Genomic DNA, 20,691 nt, shown 5'->3' on the forward strand with positions numbered 1-20,691 from the left:
AATTTACAGAAAAATTTATTTGAAACTTTTTAAAGAACTCCTTAAAATGAAGCAAATACATAAGTAATTCTTCATTTTGGAGATAAGTAATCACACTGCTTCAAACAAATATTTATTTATTAAAGACTAAACAATATTCACAAAATTAGGTACTTGTTAATAATTTTTAAATTTGTGAAAATTTGTCCTATGTTCTTTACCCCCGTCCAATAATTCTTGATGTTTGGAACATTTAAATGACTTAAAATTTTATGCTTCTTGCACATTCGCCAAATAGCCGTACTACGTTTTTCGTATATTTCTCCCAGTATTCTGGTACTTACTTGTTTTTCAACACTTGTAACAGAATACTTTTCTAATTAATTTTCATTTAATATTTCGCAATGATCCTTATCAATATTATTTTTCTTTTTATATTTACAGTCGTTATTTATATCTGTTCCTGTTGGAATTCTTTTTACATTTATTTACATTTTTACATTCTTTAATAACTATTCTGGCCTATTTGGAAAATATGCAAAAAATAAATGCTTTACCGCCTGTAGACTAGTTCCTCCATAATCAGTTGTCTAATTCATATTTAGAAATTATTTTTGGCATGTATAAATTAAAAACTAAATTTGAAGGTGGCATGTTTGTTATTCCAATCAGGACGGGATTATTTTTTCAAATAATTTATTATTTCTTTAATAATTCCAAAAGGAATTCCTAGAAGATATTAAAAATCATCAATTTGCTTAATTTTAAAGAGTTCTAAAAAGTTTCAAATCAATTTTTCTGTAAAATAAAATGATGAACTGAAAAATGATGAATACATTTTTCAAAATTTACATGGGATTTCCTATGTTCAAGCTTTGGTTCAAGTCGGCGATGCGACAGACCGTAACGTAATTTGTATAGTACAGTCTCCAAAGTTTGGTAAAATTTTTCAGAATCAAGCACATAAGTTGGCAAGATATGTGGAGTTAGAAAAAGAGAATGAGAAGCTTCAAGATGACTATGCAAGAATGAAGGCAGATATTAAGAATAAGATTCTTTTAGAAGAAGAGGTTCACGATTTAAGGAATCGCCTTACCAAATATAAAGAACTAGAAAAAACAGTTGCAGATTTACAAGCTCAGGATTCACAAAATCAGTTATATTTAAATGAGTGGAGAGCAGTGGCTAGAGGATTTTGTGAGAGCATGGATGATAATGCTTTACTTCCACACCTCCTGAGAGCTGCAATTGAAAAACTACAACAACAAGAACTCACTCTCACTGCTGAAAAAGTCGAGTTTGAATTTCAACTTAAAGCAGCTCAACACGTAAGTACCTTGGGGGTTTGGTTAATTTTTTGCAACCTTTGGTGTTTGAACAGCAAAATAAAACACTAAATCACCACAATACACCAAAACACTTTTACTTTTGCACTGGACGCGCGTTTCATTAACCATGTTAGCATCATCAGCAGATGATTAAAACTAAACTAATATCTACAAAATGAGAGTTTATATACTCGCTCAGTTGGCTCAGAGTAGGCGTGGCAGAAATTAGCCAAGCGTGTCAAAACCAACTAACAATTAATTACTGAAACTAAAGCAGTAGGAACAGAGAACTGGACGGAATTGGGCAATTGTCTCTGTTCGTATTATCTTTACATTTATTAATTTTGGCGCTCTCATATGCATCTAATTGCCTGTAATTAGAGACGTGTTTAATTAATTATAGTTTTATTATTAATATCTAGGGGAGGATCACTCAAGAGTACGCACTTAACTAATTGTTTCCAATAAAAAAAATTATTTGTTTAAATCATTTATTGGTATACTGACATAACACATTGGATCGTATTGTAAGATAATGTTGACATAAATGTGTTATTTAGTTTTAATTAAGAAAAATATAACAAATAAAAGTAAATAAACAAAATGCGTACTCTTAGATACCTAGGTGCACAAGAGTACGCAAGGTATATACCCAAGAGTACGCATGAAAAATATAAATTAACTCTGGTATAAGATCGCTTATTCTGAACTAAAATATAAAATTCATGATGGAACACACTAAGAGTTTATGAAAAAATTATAAACCGCATAAGCCACAACAAAATTGACTGCCTCCCTGGTAACTGGAGCAGTCTTCATGCCACCATTCCTGGCAACTATGACACTGCAACCAATCTGAAGTGCTGAAATGTTCGTTGCATCCAGGGCAAATTGTCTTATCATCCTTATTATTCATTTTTTTTTCTTTGTGTCACGTTTTTCAGCTGTAGATTTGAAAACATTTCTTACACCAGATGTAGGGTTTTTCTTTGCTTGTTCTTCCAACAACTGGTCTTTATATGGTGTAGAAGAAAGGATTTCTGATTTTTTGGACTTTCTTTTTCTTGTCTGTTCGTGCTTGGCACTTGGAAAAGTCAAAATCATTTTGGGAGTTACTGAAGAAGGGCCAGGAGCATCTAAACTGGTTGCATCTAATGAATTAGTGGGTGTTGGACTTTGATAACCTGAATTTTCAGCAACATTTTGTCGATTTTTAGATGCAAATGTAGAAAGCGGTAAATTATCTTCTTCGTCCGTTGTTGCTGCATCCTGATTATTGTTGTTTCAGGTGCTGCTTCAATATTAGGCTTGTTTGTCACTTCAGCTGGTGCGAAATCATGTTCAGTAAAAACGTCTGGGTTGTATGGATACAGGCCCGTGCACGCAAAAGATTTGTCACAAATTTGAATGGTTGCTACTTTTGAATAAGCTGCATGGAAGAGAGCGGCCATTTCTTTCATCGTGATAGCTTTGCCAGCGTTGTTCGCCATCCACTTATCACATTCATTTGCCAAGGCTGACTTTAATCGGAAGAAAAATCCGCGATCCAAAGGTTGGATCTTGTGGCTTCCTTGGGGAGACAACGTTAAAAGAATTATGGAATGCTCTCTAGCAAATAAGATGGCTTCTAGCGAACAATGGGACACATGGTTATCTAATATCAATACCACTGGATCAGCTTTGGTTGGCTTTACGAATTCGCAGAAATGTCTTAACCAAGTTACAAACAATTCCGAATTCGTATATCCAGTATCCGAAATCATCTTTAATGTACCTACTGGTGCGCCATAAAACAGTTCATCCTTCATGCGCTTTCTGGCGAAAATAAGTCCCGGTGGCACCCAGATACCCGAAGCTCTCATACAGCAGACAGCCGTGACCAATTGGCCTCTTTCGGCAGAGACTACTTTTGAAACAGTTTTTTTACCCTTGGGAGCATAGACCTTGGGAAGTTTGTTTGGGACTGTCGAAAGACCAGTCTCGTCCATGTTAAAGACTCTATGTGCTGGAGCATTTGTTTTCGAATAAACAGATTTTAAATTTTAAAAGAATCTGTCGCATTGTATTTTATTAAACCCAATAGTGCGAGCTAGGCTACATTTTTCCTCAGACTCCTCACGGACAATGAATTTCGTGCGGCAAAGGCTTGAACCCAATGTTTGCCCGCCATTTTTTTTTTCTGTATCTAATCGGTGCGAAATATGATTGACTTCAGAAAACTGGTACGCTAAAGATCTTACATCCCTAACGCGTAATCCATAAAAACAGACATCAAGTTCGCGAATGTGGTTCGCTAATTTTTTCTCTTGTTCTGCCGTAAATACTGGTTTAAATCTTCCCAAACTTGCTGGAACAGTGCCCTAAAAGTTATAAAAATAAAATCCTGTTGAAATGCGAGTATTAAGTATAATATACCAAACGTAGCCTTTTTCTGAGCGAACACTCGTTGACATTGAATGATTTAGCTACTGATCTTTTACTCTCTCCTTTTGCAAAACGTTGTTGAGCCTGGACTAACATTTCCTGAGTAAATTTTAGTTCTCGGTTACTTTTCCTTTTATACTTTCCCATTTTGATGTGGATTTGAGTATGGACTATGGATATAAGTAAGTAAGTACTCCTAAGAGTAAGCGCGTACTCTTTGGTTGCGTACTCTTGGCGACCGCGTGAGAATATTACACTAATGGCTTTTTCTAGAGAAAAATGTAACATAACCTTAAAATTGGTACATGATAACCTACTATAGGAGTCGCTTTTTAATGGGTATAAAAGGATTTTTAACGAAGGAAAGTATTTCCATAGGTCATGCTTTCATTTCATTATTATAAAAAAAATGCAAAAACGAGTTTCTTACCGTATTTATATGACCTTAAGCGCGAACACCACTAAACTTTAACATCGTTCTCGGAGAAGTATTGGCGGTAACTGAACGCAGTTGACGTAAAATCAGAGTTGCCGAATTTAAAATATGACGACTGCGTACTCTTAGGGAACGCGTACTCTTAGGCGATCCTCCCCTATGTAATGTTCTTTATCTACAATATGTTCAGCAACGCAAGATTTATCCGGTCTACCATATCTTATCTGAGCCATATGTTCTTTAAATCTAGTTAATATTGATCTTCTAGTTTGCCCAACATATTTCTGATTACAATCTTTATATGAAATTTTATAAATATCTGACATTTCCAATGAAGGTGTTTTATCTTTAGGATTGTTTAGGATTACCTAATAATTGTTGTAATTTTTTCTTAGCACTATACACAAGCTTATAATTATAATTTTGACATTCTTTAAAAATTCTTTTTAAACCACGGGATAACTCTCTATCAAACAGTATTGAAAAATATTTTGACATATATATTTTTAAATAGGTACTGTTTGATAGAGATCGAGTTATCCTGTGGTTTAAAAAGAATTTTTAAGAATATCACTTATTCTTAAAATGAACGACTTGTTCAATCTTTGCCCACCTCTCTTGTATAGATATTAATAATTTAAAATTAATTAAACAAGTCTCAAATTACAGGCAATTAGATGCATATGAGAGCGTCAAAATTAATAAATGTAAAGATAGTATGAACAAGAGAGAATGGCCCAATTCCTTCCAGTTCTCTGTTCACTGCTCTAGTTTCGGTAAGTAATGTTACGCTCGGTTGGTTTTGACTCGCTTGGCTAGTTTTGCCACGACTACTCATAGCCAACTGAGCGAGTATATAAACGCTCATTTTGTAGATATTAGTTTAGTGTTAATCATCTACTAATGATGCTAAAACACAGTGCAAAAGTAAGTGTTTTGGTGTAGTGCGGTGATTTAGTGTTTTATTTTGCTGATGTAAACACCTACTTTACATTTATTAAAAAAGTATTTATAAAATATATTTTTACTTTTAGGATGCTAAAGTAGCCAAGTCCGAACTAGAAAAGAATCAAAAATTACTTAGCGATCTTAAAGCAACTGGTGACCAAAAACAAGCCTTAATCCACCGCATGCACCGTAAACTTTTATTACTCAGTCGTGAAAGGGATAGTTATAGATTACAACTGGATTCTTATGAGAGAGATCTTACAATAATGGATGCAACCAATGATACGCCTGGGGCAAAACTAATACAAAGCCAGAAAGAACGCATTGATAATTTGGAAAAGGTAGTTGATGGTTACAGAGACATGGTAGCAAAATTAGAAAATGATTTACAAGTTGCCCAACCTCAACTATACTCAGGTATTAATATTTAATTTTAAACAACTTTTATAATGTATTTTGAAATATTATCACTTTACAAAAAAATACCTTAGATATAGTCTATAAAATGAATAACTTTGAATTTTGACCGTTATTTTTAACCAACATGGCAAATATAAAATCCCTCTGTCAAAAAAGTTACTGGTATTCTTTAAATTGAGTTAAAATCTTTGAATAAGAAGACTAAGGAAGGAGCATATCAAAAATCTTAGGTCCACCGCGATGGGACTCAAATATGGCCGACTTAAATTCCGGTTTATCAGTGCCGTTTTAATTTTATTTAAAAAATGTAAAACTATGATGTTGGGTAGACATGGGGTAGACTCAATATTTTTTTTTTTATTTTACGTTGTGAATAAATGTTGGTAGTTATTAAAATTGTTAAAAAAACATATTATTATAATAAAAATAGATAAGTTTTAATAATTATTTATTAACACAAACACCCGATACGCTACTGAAGCAGGTAAGTCAAATTGACGTATCTAAATTCTTTGATATCTAATCTTTGACAAGTAGTAAATAAAAGCAAAAATGCAAGAAAAACTATATAATTACTTAATTTAAGTGAATTTCATAAATGAACGATTTACTACACGTATGTATATTATATAGTCACTAGCGAAAAGTTGTTCCATTATTTCACTCGATTTTTGCCGAGATCTACCGCACGCTAGACAACCAACTATACTATTTTAGAGTCTTTTTCGATAGATCGCGATAGTGTCACTGTTAATTTAAGTTCTGCCACAATTTCCATCTAGATTTACTACCTTTATACAACTATCAGTAGTAGAATAAATAATATAAAATAAGCTCCGTACAGACTGACAAATCCACAAAATTTCAAATCAAATTCAAATGTGTCAAATGAATCGTCAAACAGAACTGTCAAGGATCCACACCCTAGAGTCCTTTTTCCGCCCACCATGCACATGAATACATGAATAGCATTGTTCCCTCCTTAAGTCTTCTTATTCAAAGGTTAAAATGAATAACTTTGAATTTTGACCGTTATTTTTAACCAACATGGCCCATAAAATCCCTCTGTCAAAAAAGTTACTGATATTCTTTAAATTGAGTGCCTGAACGAATCAGATAGGTAACTCTTTTTACGTTCGTGAAATAGAAAAGGAAAATAATAAAACAAGTGACAGTTCTTCCCACTGACTAAAGAATTCAAGGACAAATAACAACCGAGAGCAAATTGTTATCATGGCACCAAACAGTGCCGTGGCCATATTTTTTTCTTAACTTAGCTAGTTGAAGGGATATTTATATTTTTAATAAATGTTGTGACTACGCCTATGGTGTAGGTGGTGGCATCATACTAATTAATTACGAAAAAAACGTATTAAAATGTTAACAAAAGGTACAAACCTAGTATCGACGTATAGCACACATCGAGTACATATAATATCAGAAAAATAATTATCGAATTCAATAAGAAAACGCTAAAAAGGTGGAGCGGACTGTTTATTTACCTATGAAACGTAACACCTGGCTCTTTCTTGTCACTGCTGCTTTTACATTTGAAAGCTGAACAACTAATCAGCATTGTAATAAAGTTTATACAAAGTTCACTACACACAAACTATTAAAAATTGCTAAAATTGTTGTTGGTGACCAGCTGATGACTCATTGTTTGCCACCAAAAGAAAAGGCGTCCAGGTCACAAATTTTGCTGCAGCCCGTATAGGGGCGTTACATGTCCTTATATTCTTTAGTCATTGGTTCTTCCTCTTCTTGCAAAAATCAACACGAAATGACATAATTGTCAAAAGTAAAATGTCATCAGCTTTTGACAACGCTAGTTAGATACTACGGATTAATAAATATGTAGTAGATGGAAAACATAATTAATCCTCGTATTTTTGGTTTGTATTTTAAAAATGATATAGTTTACATGAAATATACATAATATACAGTTAATAAATACAATATATTGTTACGGATTCCGTGGGTACACTATTTAAACTCACGATAAAATACTTAACGAATTTATTTGTTTCACTCTGTACACACAACTTATACTATTTACAACACAACTTATGGAACTACTATTACTCTAACGGTATTTCGCGGTATTTTCAAACTTCAGACTTCAGACTTCAAACTTTAAAAACTTCAAACTTGTCCAACTGTCAAAGCGCGGGCCTTATATACCCCCTGGCGGTTGTTTCTAGATTTTTCTAAAGAATTCTATAATTTTCTTTACTTTCTGGCGAATGCGCCAGGTTCCTCAATGCACGTTGCGATTTTTAGCAGTATGCAGTTATGCAACCAGTAATACACCTTGACATTGCCCCCTTCTCAAATTTGATCGTCCCGATCAAGGTTTCCTGTCTGGTATCTCTTCAATCGATCCAGATGAACTACTTTCATCTTACTTCTAGGGCTGCGTTGAATCCGGTACACAACATCATTTATCCTCTTGATAACTGTATAAGGACCTTCCCATGCTGGAGTTAACTTTGGGGACCTTCCCATGCTGGAGTTAACTTTGGGGACCTTCCTTTCTTGCGCTGTGGGTTATACAACCATACCCTATCGTCTTGTTGAAATCCCGTAGAATTAGCTCTGAGGTCGTAACGAGCTTTCATCCGGTCACTGGCTAGCGTAATCTTACTTCTCACGGCCTTATGAATTCCCAATAACCTTTCCTTCAGTTCATCCGCGTAGTCCTCTACGTTCGTGGTTCTGTCGTCTGGTGATCCAGGAACCAAGTCACCAAGGCAACCGTAATTCTCGACCAAATAAAATCTTCGATGGTGAAAGTCGGTGGTGTTGTGAACTGCACTTCTATATGCCATTAGGAATAGTGGTATATGCTGATCCCAATCTCTTTGATGTTCATCCACCATTTTCGAGAGATGTTCTTCAATGGTCTTATTGAATCTCTCGACCATCCCATCAGACTGCGGATGTAAAGCTGTTGTCCTAGTCTTGTGAATACCAAGCAGATCACACATCTTCTGGAACAGTCTTGACTCGAAGTTCCTTCCTTGGTCAAAGTCATTGAAGCTCTAAAGAGAATTTAAATCTACTGAAGACATTATTGACTAATACTTCAGCTACAGTCGATGCTTCTTGGTTTGGAATGGCAAAAACTTCTGGCCATTACTGGGAAATAATCCATCGCCGCTAAAACGTACTTGTTGCCCTTGTGCTTTTTTCGGGGAATGGGCCTGCAATGTCAACAGCGATTCTTTCGAATGGCAGTCCAACGTTATATTGTTTCATTTTTCCCCTAGATCAGAGTGCTTGGTCCTTGGCTGGCTGCACAAATTTTACATTGTCGACACCATTTCTTGACATCTTCGCAATAATCCACGCAGTAAAAGCAATCTCTCTCAGCTTGCTCAAGGGTCTTGTTTACTCAAGATGGGCTCCAGTTTTACCACCGTGAATTTCTTCAATACCTGGGTAACTTTCTTCCTTGGTACCAGTAACTGAGTTGTTACTGTGCTGCCATCCCGCACTTTCCCATGTGCGCTTTAACAATCCATTCTCAATAACCAGTGGAATTCCACTGAGCCCAGAGAGCTTTGAAACGGAAGCCCTCTGTCCGCATAATATCCTGCCACGGTGTCTCTCGCCGTTACCTTCCTTGAGTCGTAGTATTGCTCCGATGTCTGGATCTTCCATTTGATCTTTCTTCAATTGTGTCGTCGTCCACTGTTCATCGGTTCCAAGTTTAAAACTCCCTTATCATGACAGTGCCTTCACGTTGTTCCGTTTTACAGCCAGTGCTTACAATCGGTTTGACAGGGGTCTTTATGGATAACCCGTCTGCGATTACCATGCATCTTCCCAGCACGATGTTGGATGGTAAAGTGATACTGCTGGAGCTTCTCGAGCCATCGTGCTATTTGACCTTCAAGGTTGTTTCATCTCCAGCCATAGCCGTGCGGTCGTGAGATTGCGCACATGATCTGTACCTAATTAAAATTCTTGGCCATACAGACATTTATGGAAATGATCAACTGCTTTTACAATTGCTAGCAGCTCCTTCCGGGTAACGCAGTAATTCCTTTCCGGTTTGGATAGAACTCGACTGTAATATTCTACCACTCGTTCTTCGCCATCTTGGACTTGTGATAGCACTGCTCCTATGCCGATGTTGCTGGCGTCTGTGTCCAGGATATACCTCCCTTGTTGTTGTGGGTACGCTAAAATAGGACTTGAACATAAAGCCGCCTTAAGTCTTCAAAAGGCTACATCACAATCGGTGTTCCATTCGTAGTCGACTTCATCACCTGTAAGCCTATGTAAGGGTGCAGCTATATTAGCATATCCCTTGACAAATCTTCTGTAGTCAAGTTGCATAAACCAGGAAACTTCTAAGTTCATGTTTGTCGCGAAGTTTAGGCCAATCCTTGATTGCAGCGATTTTCTTCTGATCGGTGTAAATTCCGTCTGCCGAAACTACATGACCCAAGAATTCCACTTGTCGCTGGAATAAAAGCTACACTTCTTCGGGTTCAAGTACAGGTGCGCATTCCTTATGCGGCCGAAGACTTCTTCTAAATTTCGCAAATGCTCCTCAAAAAGTTCTTCCCATAACCAATACATCGTCGGAATTAAACCAAGCACGTTTTCCAAGTTAATCCTCTTACCACCACCTCCATGAGACGTTCGAAAGTGGCTGGAGCATTGCATAATCCAAACAGCATGACCTTGAATTGATATAGTCCGTTTCCTGTAGAAAAAGCCGTCTTTTCTTTGTCTTCCTCGTCTAGACCAACTTGCCCAGGTATCACACTCTTTAAGTCGAGAGTGGAGAACCAGCACGAACCTGCCAGTGTGGTTAACGTGTCGTCTATACGCTGGCAGTGGTAGCTGTCGCCTTCCAGTGACGTCATTGAGCTTCTGATAGTCCACGCAGAATCGTGTACTACCATCTTTCTTCGTCACCAAAACAACGAAGGAGATGACCATGGACTTGATGATTCTTCGATTACTCCATCTTCTAACATCTTATCTACCATTTGTCTCCATTTCTTGTTGTTTGGAAGGGGCACCCTTCTAGGACGTTGTCGAATCGGCTGAGCATGACCAGTATTAATCCGGTGCTTCACAAAATCCGTTCTTCCACTGTTGTTCTTCTCAAAAAATACTGCCATGCTTTAGCAGGGAACTGCTTGGCCTTCTGTTTCTCCTCAGGTGTTAGGTGATCCCATGGCTGTTCTAGATGTTTTTAGTGTTTCTTGGGATGCCTTTTTATTGTGGCAACTTGACGACACTTCATCACATCGGGTGACACTTCTTACAGGTTCGCAGATGGCTATCTTGTCACCTTTTGGATCTTGACACAATTCAGGAAAACATTCGCAATTCTGATCGGTATATTCTTGTCGGTGTTCACCAATGATTTTCCTACTAAGTACATATCTTGTTTCTTGTCGCCACTTTGTACCAGTCAACACAGCACCAGCGATTTTTCTCACTTTACCGAATACGATCTTCTCGGTATTACAGGTATCACCACAGTTTCCCTGATGATCATGCATCCCATTCTTCCCTGGTCCCTCGTCTGGAGATAACATAAACTCTTCATTTCCGATATTCAGGATATTTCTCTGGTGATCGAGACGAAAATCCATGTTGACGAATCCGCATCCATGCCCAAGATGAAGTCATCTTCAATATCTGCCACTAAAACCTTTATGCTGGAACAGAAATTTCCTAACTTCGGTTCGACGATAGCCTCTCCCCGTACAACGGTCATTTCCCCCCGTAACTGTACGTAAACACACTCTTCTTCTCAGAGCATCAGCTTCAATCCTTGCACTGAGTTAGCCCGCACCAACGATACCATAGCGCCAGTGTCCACTGTCATTCAGATTCCCTTTCCATTGACTTTCCGTCGATCGCCAAACTGTCAGCAGGTTCTTCCCTAGACTTCAATGGAAAATCCTGGGGCTCTGTTCTCCCCAGTCAATACTCGCTTACTTAGTATTGACTGATTTTAGTTTTCTGATTGCCTACGTTCTCTGGATGGTGAACGGGATCGCATTTGAACGCGGCAATCCCCGTTTGATGTGGCCATTCCTGCCCATCTATAGCACCTTATGTCCTGGGATCTTCTCTGGTTCTCTGTCTGGTTATTGTTGACTCCCCTTGTTTGTGTAGTAGCTCACATAGTTTGTCTAATTTTCTACACATCTCTCCGAACTTCTGCCAATGGGTACTCTCGGACTGTTCCTCTACCGTTACCGATCTTATCTTCGGTCTAGGGATGGCGCTAAAAGCAGCTTCGATTTCCAACGCCCTGACCAGTGCTTCGCTGCTGGTAGAAAATCGGGATATTTGCAGCGCCCTCTGTAATTCGTTGTCCCTCAGTCGCTGATAAAGCACTGAGCAGCGAGTTCCTCCCTAAATCCTTCCGGTGCTTCAGGATACGCTAGGTGTACCAGCCGACGTAAGTCTGCCTCAAATTACCTGCAGACTCTCTCCGGACCTCTGCAGGCGTGTCTTCAATCTGGGCCTGGTAAAGTTGGCGTCGATGTTGGTCGCCATATCTTGTGTCAGTGCAGCGACCAAGTTTGATATTCCTGCTGTTGGGCTGCAGGGAATCGTTTACAACAGTTCAGGGCAGGGCCACGCAGCGCGATGACAAGTCACCGCTACTTTCTCCTGGTCAGTCCATCCCGTTGGCAGCGGCGGCACTTCAAAGTGACAGTGGTACATTGTCCATGTCGTTTTGTCCATCGTAGGTCGGGGCCTTGCAGGTTCGCTGTTCAGCTTGAACGCCAGGTGTCTTTACTTGTACCTTGGTCTTCTGTAGGTCCATCTCCAATCTTTCTATCTTCTGCTGAAGGCGTTCCTCAAGATCTTCTACGGTTTCTTGAAGGTGTATTTCTTGTCTTTTTTCCAGATCTTCGAAGTTCTTTTTAAGACGATTTTGATCTTCTTGTCTTTCTCTATGACGTCGCTCCTCCAAACGAATTTCTAAATTACCTAATATTTTCTCAAGTCGGTCCTGTTCTTCTTGTTTATCTTGTCGTTGAATTTTTAAATCTTCAAAAATTCTCTCGTTGTTTGTCTTGTTGTCGTTGAATTTTCAAATCTTGGAAAATTTTTTCAAGCCGGTCCTGTTCTTCTTGTTGTTGTAATTTTTCCTCTTCTTTATCTTTACGTAGTCTTTCTTGTTCTTCAGCTTTCTCTCTTCTCATATTCTCCATAAAATCGCCCAATAGTTTGCTTACTTCCTCCATTTTCTTCGCTTGCTGTCTCGTACCAACCATAAAATTCCCAAATTCGGTGTAAAAATCGTCCAATCCACTTAATTTCTTCTTAAAATCCTCTTGAATCGCACTTCCGACACCAATTGTTACGGATTCCGTGGGTACACTATTTAAACTCACGATAAAATACTTAACGAATTTATTTGTTTCACTCTGTACACACAACTTATACTATTTACAACACAACTTATGCAACTACTATTACTCTAACGGTATTTCGCGGTATTTTCAAACTTCAGACTTCAGACTTCAAACTTTAAAAACTTCAAACTTGTCCAACTGTCAAAGCGCGGGCCTTATATACCCCCTGGCGGTTGTTTCTAGATTTTTCTAAAGAATTCTATAATTTTCTTTACTTTCTGGCGAATGCGCCAGGTTCCTCAATGCACGTTGCGATTTTTAGCAGTATGCAGTTATGCAACCAGTAATACACCTTGACAATATATATACCTATTTATAGTAATAAATACTTTGGCAAATAAACTATGAACCATACAAATGCAGCAAATGTTTTACGATATACAAATAATGAATAGGTACATAAGATAATGGGTAAAATGTAAAATATATTTTAAATTTGGGGGTTTGAAAATCGATCTAATTTAACAAAAAACATTCAATATCTACTAATAGTGATGTATTATTATTTACATTCACAAAATTTATATGCATATTTTGCAAGTATCAATGTTCGAAAAATTATATTTGCAAATATGTAATACAATATCATAGAAAAAAAGGCGTCAGCGATGCCTATGAAATAAAGATCGCTGTCATTTTATATGTAAAATTATTCTAAAATTCTAGATTTTCTTGTTCGGGAAAAACGCTGACTAAGTTTTCATTTAGTTTTTCATTTTTTTTTGGTTAAAAAAAAAACGTTTCGGCTAACATTATAGCCTTCATCAGTGTTGTATCATATGAAAAAAATAGTGTTGTATATAATCCAAAAAATTACATATAAAATATTCTAAATATATATTATGTTACTGTAAATGTCCGAAATACGGTAAAACCTAGGATTTACCAAAAACAAGTGGTAGTAAAAACGAACCAACCCCACCAAATAACCACCTAACCAATGCATTAACACCCCCCAAATAACCAGGCTAACCAAATTAGTTAATGCCATAGACTTAACTTAAATAGCTGGAACATGCGGTCAGACAATGTCTTGTTATTGTTGTGTTAATATTTTAGGTTATAACGAGTGCGACACGAGCGATAGATAGGTTGTCTCTGTCGTAACGGTCGTTCCCTGACGACTCTGCCGAGAAACACCACAACACTGTCTTTCGTTTCTCAAGTACACCTGAACTCTTCGTATCATAGCCGGGTAATTTTTTTATTTTAATGAAGCTATAATTAAATTAGAAATATATCGTATTTAAACTTTTTTATATTTTATTAAGATTTAGGACAGGTTTTTTAAATAAAAGTTTAGAAAAAACGTCTTAGAGTCCAAAAAGGATAAAAATAATAAAATACACGTTATAGAAGAAATTTTATAATCGAAATTACGTAATTTTTGAAATTAATAATAAATTATTATTTTAGTCAAACATTACAGCCCCTAATATTAATCAAAACAGGATCTATTCCACAGATATAATAGAATCGGCGACAGGGAGAGAAAAAAATATGATTATTTGTAATTTTTTTTCTGGTTAAGTTATGTCTTATGTAAATTAGAGAAAACTTATAAATCTGTTCCATTAAAACAAGGAAAGGTGATAGGAAGTGGATAAAATGAAAACTACGTTTATTTAACTCGGTACTGTCTTTATTATACCGGGTGCGTTCCAAAAGTGGCTCATCCCCATAATTTTTTTATATTTTTAAATAAAAACAAAATTTAGTATGTTAATTTATATGACATAAATTAGGATTGATTGACGCATTCAATTGTTTTGGTCACTTCCTGTTTCACCGGAAATGACTATAACTTTTAATTTTAAACGGCACCCTCGGTATATTTCTACTTTATTCGATAGAAAATGACACTCTGAATAGAGATGACATATGTCAACTTTTGACATTTTTCACTTATATGGTTTAATTGTAATTGTAACACGCGGTTCATAACGACAATTTGACTCGAAATACCAAGTGTGTGTGGTATCAATATATTCACAAAAATGCTTTTCCAAAATATGTAACTAATGAGTCACCCTTGTTCCATTTGAGAAAAATTGACATATGTACATGATAAAAATACGATTTGTACATCTTTTAACCGGCCCTAGACAAGACACAGGAAACCTATTAGACGATCAAAACTATTTTTCCAAGGCTCATGATTCAAACTTAGTGTTTTTAACAACACCATGGCACCCTGGTTTGAAATTTAAAATAGGATTTGTTTTTAAGCGATAATGTCAAAGTTGACATATGATATGTCATTCTATTCAGAAGTCATTTTTTATCGAATAAAGTAGCAATACCGAGGGTGCCTTTAAAAATCAAAAGATATGTAATCATTTCAGTGAAACAAGGAAGAGACCAAAAACAATTAGGGATACATTGTCCAAATCCCTAATTTATGTCATATACTACTAACATACAAATCTGTTTTTTATCTGAAAAAATAAAAAGTTATAGGGGTGAGCCACTGGAGACGACCCCAGTATATTAAAAATATTGTTTCATAATGTAATATCATTTTAAAATTCTTGTATGTTATTTTAGATTCCGAAGATAATTTTAGAATAAACCGGAATATATTTTTAATAAAAACATTATTAATTATTAACAGAGGTTATAATTATGATTTTGTTACAATGTAAGTAAGTAAGTAATGTAATGTAAGAGAAAAAATTCAGATTTTACATTTTACTAAAATATTATGATTAGTAAATAAGCGCCTTCCTACAACAACGCCACTGACTCCCAATTGGTAAATTGAGAGTTGCCTACCGGTCAAAAGTCGTTTCAAGACTTAAATGGATTATCTAAGTCAAATTTCTTGCAAATTTGGCACTGGCGAACCATATTTTATAGTTCTTGAACAGAAAAAGTCAATAAAATAAACATTTAAGGACTACAAGCTAAGAAAATGCGTTAATACAGCCGGGAGATAGCGGCAACAAATCTTTACCGCTTTTTACGATGCGACACGTACTACAATTAGTAAATGAATGAATAGGCTCCCTCGCCTCTAATCGGTGTTGTCATATTGTAAAGAACTTATCCTTTTTAAACAGTATCCGACTTATAATTTAGTAGTATAAGGACTATTTAATACATCTATGGAATATTAAAATCTACTTTATTAAACTGTAGTATTAATATCTCAATATATGTGTATAACAAGAAAAAAAATATTGATAATATTAAAGACGTGACAACATAGGCTGGATGATGAAGGCTCTGTACCCAGAAGTAAACATGTGTACAAAAAATATTGTCTGTCCGCGTTGAGATGTAAATAGTGTAGTCTATATTTTATTTTAAGTCTATGGTTAATGCTTTTGGTAAATCCTAGGTTTAGCGTGCTTATTCTAGGTTTTACCGCATTTCGGACGTTTACAGTAACATATATATTTATTTATTATAGTCTGTTACAGTTGAGGGTTGGAACCTTTGGTGTTAAACAGCAAAATAAAAACACTAAATCACCACAATACACCAAAACACTTTTACTTTTACACTGGACGCGCGTTTCGCTAACCATGTTAGCATCATCAGCAGATGATTATAAACTGTAGTTGATTATAAACAACTGCAGTTTATAATCATCTGCTGATGATCTCTTTATGGATGCTTTCTTTCAACGATCAATGTAAAAATAAGAATAGTTTAATCTTATTAGTGTTAAGTATTTTATAACTAATATAATCTGTCAACGACAAAATCCTTGACAGCGATAGATGTGTCTGTCATTTTAATTTCAAAGTAGTTTATTTTATTTTACAAAGAAATAAGTTGGTACAATTGGAACGCATAATTAATATATTTAAATTTTGAGTGACAAGTGATTACTTCAAAATATTGTGAAAAAAACTGTATAAAACTGAAAAAATCTAATCTTGGTTAATTAACTTTAATCTTAATTTTTTTGCAGTACTAAAATTTATTATTTACCTATCGTGTGATGTTATTTTACAGATACTCCAGTTTTTGGTACCATATACGAGATAGTATACAACTTTATTTGTGGCTAATACATCTCTCTGGCCATAGTCTCTGGCGGTCTCTGTGCATCGAATATTAACTGTAAACTATGGTCTTGGGTCAACACTTAATATTCCCTCGAGTTTTCCTCTACTTAATTTTAAAAAACACGAAACACAAGTAAAAACACAGTCCAAAATGCAAAATATTTATCATTTCTATTTGACATAATTTGACACAAAATTATAACCTATAATTTGGCAAGAGCTTGACAACTCTCAAAATCTTAAGTTGAGTTCATACGCACAGGCGTCCGTTTGTCGTTCATCGTTGCGTCAAACCAATAATATTGAAATATGATCTGTCGTTTTTGAAATAAACCAATAAAACTGGTTAAAAACAACAAGAGACGACGCATGACATATTTATTTACAAACCCATCCATAGTTAACTTAAAAAATATTAGAAACTTTTTTTAGTGAAATAAATGGATTGGTATGGAAGTCATCTGCTTTTTTTCTGTCATCGTCTGTCGAAATCTTACCTGAGAAAAAAGAACAGAGTATAATACATATTTATTAATCCGTAGCATCTAACGTGACGTCATAAATCTCGCTCCGAGGCTGTTCTATTAGAGACGGCATTGCGTCAGCATGGCCGCAAGTTGCTAACCTAATAAAATTAACACTAGAAAAGCCCGCGGGAACTGTCAAATTCAAAGTTATTCGTTTCACAGACTCAATGAGGTTATAAGGGGGGGAGGCGACATAAGCTATCGAGAAATGTACCCGTTACGCCATATTGGTACTGGCAATTCTGACAGTTCAGTTTTTGAGGTTAAGTGCGTTGCTGCGAGTGTTTTTTTAATTTTCCAAGACTATTTTTGTGTTTTTATTTGAATATTTGGACTTTCGGAACATGTCTTCGTGTGCTGTAAGTAGTTGTTGCAGTCGACAACGTGTAGAGGAAGAAATCCACTGAAATTGCATTTCACAGGTAAGTGTAAACATAATACAGGACCTGATTAAATTATTTTCGTTTTTTCCATTTAACTAGTTATGCGTTTATTAATTAAATATTAAGTGTTTCTATATTGACAAAGTGTTTAGTTATTTAATACTTTGTTAGAGGCAATTAAGTAATTAAAACATGCCTCGACTTCTATTCTTGTAAAAAAAAATCTCAACAATATCTGTTACTTTTACTACATATACTTTTTTTGACAGGAAAGAGTATTTTGCTAGGCCAAATTTAAAAGTTTTGTTTTAGCTACGGTTTATTTTTCTATTTTTACACTAAGATTTTGTACTTAAACATTTATTTACATTCCTTTTTAGCATCTGCTAGCATATACTATGTACAAACTTTATATAGTATAGCTTTAATTTTTAGATAAATATTATAAAATCAACAAAGTAAATTTACTTTTTGCAGATAAAGTCTTAACGACTTATATTTATTGATAAACATTTATTATTTTAATAAAATTTTATATCAGAACATTTTAAATTTAGTACGTAGTATATAAATTTTGCTCTCTTTAGAAAATTTTTATCAAATAAATATTATATTAAATCTGATTTTTAGGTTTCAAAAATCCCATCCGTCGAGAAGCTTGGGTGAAGTTTGTGAACAGGAGAAACTGGCAAGCTATAGTCGGTCCAACGAGAAGATCCTTGACAGTGATAGATGTGTCTGTCATTTTAATTTCAAAGTAGTTTATTTTATTTTACAAAGAAATAAGTTGGTACAACTGGAACGCATAGCAGGAAATTAGTATATGTATTTAAAATTTGACTGACAAGTAACTTCAAAATATTGTGAAAAAAACTGTATAAAACTGAAAAAATGTAATCGAGTTATTTTATTTAATAAAAAACGGTATGTGTTAATACAAAACAAACAAAAACAAGACACCACATACCAAAAAATATAAAAAAGAACTATTTCTTACTTTCAAGCTTTATGAAACTTCCCGCATTTATGATTATATTTATCAATATAACTTATGTACTAATGCAAATTTGTAATATTCCGCAGGAATAAATAAAACAACATAAATAAAATAAACTACTTTATTAAGAATAACACTTACCAAATTTTATACCTCACAGGTTGATTAATTAACTTTAATCTTAATTTTTTTCAAACCAGTACCTTTTGACATTATTTTTCTGCAGTACTAAAATCCGTTATTTACCTATCGTGTGATGTCGATATTTTACATCTACTCCAGTTTTTAGTATGTGTTTAGTATGGTCCTACCATATTCGAGATGCACTTATCTACGACGAGATGGTATACGAACTTTATTGATAGTAACTTTATTGGTGTATCTGTATAAGACTTTCTGCCTGGGCAGCGAGTATTAACCATAAACTGTGCTCTGGGTTCTACAGTTAATTTTCACTCGATTTTTCCTCCACTTGACTTCAAAAGACACAAAACACACGAAATAACACGAATCAAAATGCATCGTCTTCCAAAACGCAGGGTATTTGACAAAAGTTGTCACAAAATTATAACCTATAATTTGGCAAGACTTTGACAAACGTCAAAAATCTAAAGGCGAGTTCATACGCATCGGCGTCCGTTTGTCGTTCATCGTTCCGTCAAACCAATAAAATTGAAATACGATCTGTCATTTTTGAAATAAACCAATGAAACTGGTTAAAAACAACAAGTGACGACGCATGACGAATTTATATTTAAACCCATCCATAGTTAACTTAAAAATTATTAGAAACTTTTTTTAGTAAAATAAATAGATTGGTATGGAACGTCATCTGATTTTCTTCTGTCGTCGTCTGTCGAAATCTTACCTGAGAAAAAAAACAGAGTATACATCAGGTAGTGTTCTATGCTCGAAACATTTTTCTGATAGCTGTTTTGACAGAACATCTCAATAAAATATCTCAAATAAATAATCATTTCCTAAGATTTCTAAATTTTAATGATTATCAAAATGTTAATTATGGTAAATCAGTAATCATGTTTAATTATTTTTCGCTTTTTTTCTAATTTGTTTTTTAAATGTTAAGGTTATTATTGTTAGATACATCAATAAAAACAAGGCAATTAGTTTAAGACATACTAGCAACAAAACAGTGTTATTTAGTGAGCAATAAAATTTAATTTATTTAATGTGTATTATTTTTTTGTGTTTCCTCCTTAAATATACATAGTATATAGTCATTAAAATTACCTTGTAATTTATATTTTTGAAAAAATTGTAGGTTTTGTAGTTATTTTGATTAATTAATTTCTTATTTAAAAAAGTTGAGGTCGTTATATTGTGTAAAATAAAATTTTTCAAAGAAGTTTCTGTAATCCGGCCCTGCTAATGCCGCCATATTGGTGCTGGCTTAAGCCACGCCTAGTGTTACCATTTTTCGCAAGCACTTTAAATGCTCATAGCGTCTCCCTGTATATAACCTCATTGCACAGACTATATACAGAAGCGACAGTATAAGCGTCAGCTTTTTTGAAATATGCGTCCCAAATTTGTTGACCTTAAAGTCACATATTTTAAGAATTGCCTAGACTTCCTTGTACATTAGAAAGAATTTCTGGAATTATATTGAAACAAATTTTTAAATATACCGAAAAAAAAATAATCTAGGTGTAATTTTATTCAGGGTTCGCAGAATACATGAGGCGGTAAGAAGCAAAAGGGTGTAATTAGCCTTTTTAAAAAAAAATGAGTTGTGTGCAGACACATTCCTGAAGTAATATTTTATATGGTGGCAAAAATATATATCATAAATATCATAAT

The 20,691-nt window shown here is 34.9% G+C and overlaps 1 protein-coding gene across 1 annotated transcript in view; it reads left to right on the forward strand.

Moving 5' to 3' along the window:
- LOC115875283 (mitotic spindle assembly checkpoint protein MAD1) overlaps positions 1-20,691 on the forward strand; it is a 28,181-nt gene that overhangs the window by 1,258 nt on the left and 6,232 nt on the right. Inside the window, exons 5-6 of the mRNA XM_030890707.1 lie at positions 933-1,307; positions 5,202-5,532. Of these exons, the coding sequence (XP_030746567.1) occupies positions 933-1,307; positions 5,202-5,532 (706 nt within the window). The remainder of the gene's footprint in view (positions 1-932; positions 1,308-5,201; positions 5,533-20,691) is intronic.

The sequence above is a fragment of the Sitophilus oryzae genome, unplaced genomic scaffold (genome assembly GCF_002938485.1).
Source record: "Sitophilus oryzae breed Bouriz unplaced genomic scaffold, Soryzae_2.0 scaffold_1360_pilon_pilon, whole genome shotgun sequence".
Taxonomy (NCBI): domain Eukaryota; kingdom Metazoa; phylum Arthropoda; class Insecta; order Coleoptera; family Curculionidae; genus Sitophilus; species Sitophilus oryzae.